We start from the raw sequence: 5,124 nt of genomic DNA on the forward strand, positions 1-5,124 counted from the left end.
ATATATAGGATAAGAACATTTAAATGTTTTAGTTTTGATGTTTCATTATTGTTTTGACCTATAACATTTAAAGTTTATTTGGGTTAGGTTTTATTTTATTATTTTAGTTATTTTGGGCTTTTAATGTATTATGATATATTTGTCAAATTTTGGTTTATTTAATCAAATTAAGATTAGCTTTCTATTGTATAAATAATTTGTTAACATTATTTTAAGGTTGATGAATTTTATCTATAAATTATTGCATGTTGTTTGTTTATTTTTTTTTGTATGGTTGAGTGATTCTCGTACTTAATTCTTAATTGAACTTATAAACTATTTAAAGAATTGATCAATTTCATTATAATTTACACTTTTTATTCACGTCTCAAACCTCAAATTAGCAATATAAAAATTAATTCCATAACAAAATCTTTCAGGACCTATATTATATCATAATGATCATAATACTTAGTTATTGTGTGCTATTGAATAACTATAATTAGAGAAGGCTACATAACATAATGTGTTTATATATAAGAGGACAAAAAGATACATAATTATATAAAACAAACAAAATCAAACAAAAAAAACAAATAAAAACCTGACTAGTTAACCCTCACTCAACTTGCTGCTCCTTTTCTTTTTTCACTCAACTAATTGTTCATCTTTTCTTTTACTCAGTCACTTGCATCTCTCTATCTTTATTTATATTTGTCAAATTTCTAGCAATGAAATAACTAAGAATATATATATATATTCTAACAATAAACAGGATTCAATTATTTATTATCTATATCCTAAGAGAAAAAAAAAAGAGGCAAAACAAATCCTATAGTACCTTTGCTGAATCAAATATCTTTTTTTGGGCCAAACTTTTGACTGAATTTTTAATGAAAGTATTTTACCCAAATCGGTTATATGATCATTGGATTTGGTAATACAATCATTGAAAGATTCAAATCATATTTGTTGACTATTACAGGGACTATATCATCAAATAGCATAATTCATAAATGACGTGGGATGCATATTGATAAGTTGAAGCTAAGGAATAAATTTAAATGAGTCAAACTATTATTTATTTTTTAAAAAAAACAAGAATAATATTTTATCTGATTTTTAAATTAGGCTAAATTTTAACCAACATATTTTATAAATGGAGAATAAATTGCAAATAAATTTATGGATAAAAAAGACAAGATAAACTCTGAAAAGAAATTCATAAAAAAATCTAAACACATTAAATATAAAACCTAACAATAAAAATGATAATATAAAATATAATTGTTGGTTGGGGTTTAGATTTGATAAGAATCTATAAGATGAGTTACTATGTGCACCCACTCCATAAGCTATTTTTTATGTTTTTTTATTATTCAATTTTTTTAATAAAAAAACATATATATTTTTTTTCATTCCTCTAAAGTGTTTAAGGATATATTCTTAGGACTTAAGAGCCCTAGCTTTCACTATGCGTTGCATCATTTACAAGCCTAGTTCCTTACGAAGTTGGCAGGCAAGCCTTGGCCAAGATCAGAATTCTGCCCAAAATAAATTTAAAAGAAACTATTTCAGAAATATCTTTTGTTTATTATGTTATTTCTAGATTTATTTCTTAATTTAGTTTCAGGATTTTATTTTATTTAGTTTTACTAGCAAGTCATTTTAACTACTATCTAAATAATTTTTATGCTATTACTTTCAGGAGATTAACAAGTTAATTATTGATAAACTAGGGTTTAACAAATCAGAATTTTCTTCTATAACTTGAAGAATTTTAATTTAATATATATATTCCCTTCCACGGAAGACATTTGAGATTTTCTCCACTAGCTAGTTATATCTCTCTGTTTTTTTTTTTTAATTTCCGAAGACAGGTTTATTAGAATAACCTCATTTATTATGCATTTATTTTTAAGAGTTAAATTACACCTATGACCTACGGTTCTTGAAGCTTTAAATTTTGGTCATGGCAACCCTTATGTCCCTCAAGCTTTCCGTACGCGTAAAATATGATTCCTTCGTCCACTTTAATGCATAAACGTGGCAGCTTGTGGTATCCTAATGAACACGAGTTGTGTACCCTTATGTTCCTCATGCATATGTGACTCAAATTGAAAGCGTAAGGTTTTATGCTGTCCATAATTGAAGTCTGAAACACTAGGACCATATAATGTAATTAACCTTAATCATCGATTAAAACCAGCAAATGGGACACGTTTTGGATCATTAATTGTATTGGATTGACATAATTATATGGGGTAGGATGCATGTACGTACCACATTCATAAAATAAAAATGCTAAAATCAATAAAAAATGACAAGAACAAAACTTCCAGTATTGCGGGATTACAAGTAGATCTCACTTTAAGATTATGATTCAACAAGCCATATGTATTCTTGGAATTTTTTCTCATCACTCATCCTAAAAAGGTCTTTTTCCTTATGATCCGTCCCAGAATAGACATGGAACAGCAATGAAAATGTAAATGCCTGATGTTTGTAGCACGCTGTCGGGCATAAAACCAGTTACAATTGGGTGCAATCAGTCGACTTAAAAGACACAGACTTTCCTAGAATGTCATAGCCTATCAAGAAGTTCATTTGTGCAACGTTACCGAAGATTGCACCAGATTGAGTTGAGTTAAAGGCTAAGCACAAGACATCATCTGAAATTAAAATAAAGGTATTTAAAGTCTGGAGCACCACATCTGCACCATTGAAATGTGCAGTGATTACGGGAACCTTTAGATCAGGAGTAGGGCGATAACAATGACTCAGTAATCCACTTGCGTCTTGGGTGCGTTCCCCATTAATAACTGCATTTTCAACCGCTGTAGCAAATTCCGTGAAGAAATTTACTGGAAATAACGTCAAGGAAGTACCTGAATCAATGATGATGTTGCCCTCACTGCCTCCGAATGAAGAACCTCCGAATTCTATTTTCTTATCCCCTACACTCATGGCTTCTAGTGTTAGATAGTAAAAGGTATCTGGAGTTTTTGAGATTAATGGGGTTGATAGGACTCCAGAACCGGAAACCACAGCATTTCTTCCAAAATGTAATTTGCTCGAGTTTCCTGCAGATTCGGAGGAAAATGGCACCAGACAGTACGAGAATTTGCCACCAACAGAGGACCCCATTTGAGATATAAGGGACAATGGACCACCTCCAAGGCCAATAATACCTGAATCTTTCTTATCAAAGATTCCATTATTTCGACGCCCACAGCCAATGACAGTTTTAGGAAAATACACTGGACCGCCATTTGTCGAAGGCAAAGTGACTGTATCAACAGCAAGATTTCCATTGGTAAAGGACCGATCACCATAATAATACGAGTATTGGCAAAGCTGTTCGGAGGAGCAGGAACTACTCTCGACTAGGTTTTGGCATTGCCTTGTGTCACAAGAGAGGTCTCTATATGTCTTAGAGGATTTTGGGTCAAAAAGAGGAGCAATTTGCTTGTAACACTTGTCGCATGGCGTGCACTGTGTCCATATAAGGTCACTGCCCGTATCTGCTATAGCCAGGATCTCAAAAGGCGGTGTCCCGAGGGATAAACTCATGAGATATTCACCTCCATTAGCTACAATGTCAGATTCAAATTCTTTTGAAGAGACCGTAGCAGCAGTTCTCTGAAAATGGTGGACTCGACTAACGGATCGGCGCATAGCTTTGTTCAAACGTTGGAGGTGAGTTTGTTGAGAGTTGTAAAGGGGGGACTTTGGTGAATCACGGTGGACTAGTTTCATAGTAAATCCAGCATTGTGGGCACATATGCAGCCAAAACTAGCAACACAGAGTGCAATTGCTGAAGCAAAAGAGAGAACAGATTGAAAAGTTGCCATGGCTATCAGACTAGAGAGATGGAGATGATTAAATGGTTCAAGGGTTGGGCTGCATATATACAAAGTTGGAATTCATGATTGCAAAGATCACAAATAAACGGAGAATCAATGTTGATAGTTATGAATTGTACGATGATCCATATAAAATTAATTTGCCTTCCATTTAATCCGGATGCGTGTAAGGGATTATTTTCTTTTTCCTCTTGAATCATTTGGTGCGTGTACGTGTAACCATTGATGCGTGGATTCTCATTAATACTTTGGAGATGCATGGATTATCTCTCTAGTTTCTTACGACTGGTCAGTAACATTTATTGATTTGGGTTTTCTGTTATCTATCTATTTTATATTATAAAACGATAGTATATATGTTCTTATACATACTACTTATTTATTCTACCGTCATTTGATTAATGTGTTTTTTTTTTTTTGTTCAATCAAGTAATTCTACATAATAAAAGTTGTTCTCGTCATGTTAATAAATGAAAGGCGACAGCAGAGAGAAATCAAAGATTATTTAAAAAAAACTTTGAATAAAAAAATAATAATACAATATGTTATTTTTATCTTAATCAAATGAAAGGTCATATTATAATCTTTCTTTTAAGATTTATATATATTCCCCATATTTTTGTAGAATATAATCTCTTAAATTGTTTAAAAACTTTTCTTAATAAAAAAAAAAGAGTTTCATTATATTCATGTGTCAGGGGAAAGACATCTCAACAAACTAAAAAATAGAAAAAAAGAATAGAAATCCCTACCTAATTTATGATAATTAAGAAACATAAATTGTCTTCAGAAATTCTAAATAAAGAGTTGGTTATGTGAAATAAAAAATTAAAATGAACCTAAAATATCATATCTAAAATAAATTACTTCATATTTGTTTTTATGATAATATATATATATATATGCATATTTGTTCGCTTGAAATGGTGTATGTGTTTATTGTTTATGATAAAAACTACTAAATCTTAATGATAATAATTCAGGATATGAGTCTAGAAACAATGCTCAATCCTCACTTTCAAAACATAGATATTGAACCCGAAAGAATAGTGAACAATAAATTAGACTATAAGTTAATTTCTTGAAATATATTCAAAATAAGCTTGAAGGCCTCAACTCACTTGTGTTGATTTATTCTAAGTTCACTTTACCTATTAAAAGAGTTACATATTATATTCACACACACATAATAGAGTGAAAAAATAAAGTCATATATATTACATGAATTTTCTTAACTTTTATACGACATTCAATAAAAAAAATATAATTAAGATTCAT

General features: G+C 30.6%; 1 protein-coding gene across 1 annotated transcript; it reads right to left on the reverse strand.

Moving 5' to 3' along the window:
* Positions 1–2,511: 2,511 nt before the first annotated feature.
* LOC105128327 (aspartic proteinase CDR1-like) lies at positions 2,512–3,834 on the reverse strand. Its single transcript, XM_011029940.1, has one exon. It carries the CDS (start codon positions 3,832–3,834, stop codon positions 2,512–2,514), a length of 1,323 nt encoding a protein of 440 aa, XP_011028242.1.
* Positions 3,835–5,124: the final 1,290 nt, after the last annotated feature.

This window comes from Populus euphratica, unplaced genomic scaffold (assembly GCF_000495115.2).
Source record: "Populus euphratica unplaced genomic scaffold, PopEup_1.0 scaffold49.1, whole genome shotgun sequence".
Taxonomy (NCBI): Eukaryota; Viridiplantae; Streptophyta; class Magnoliopsida; order Malpighiales; family Salicaceae; genus Populus; species Populus euphratica.

Bases quoted from the DNA above. Each gene is read 5' to 3' on its own strand.
- LOC105128327 (XM_011029940.1), bottom strand. From the start codon at position 3,834: ATGGCAACTTTTCAATCTGTTCTCTCTTTTGCTTCAGCAATTGCACTC.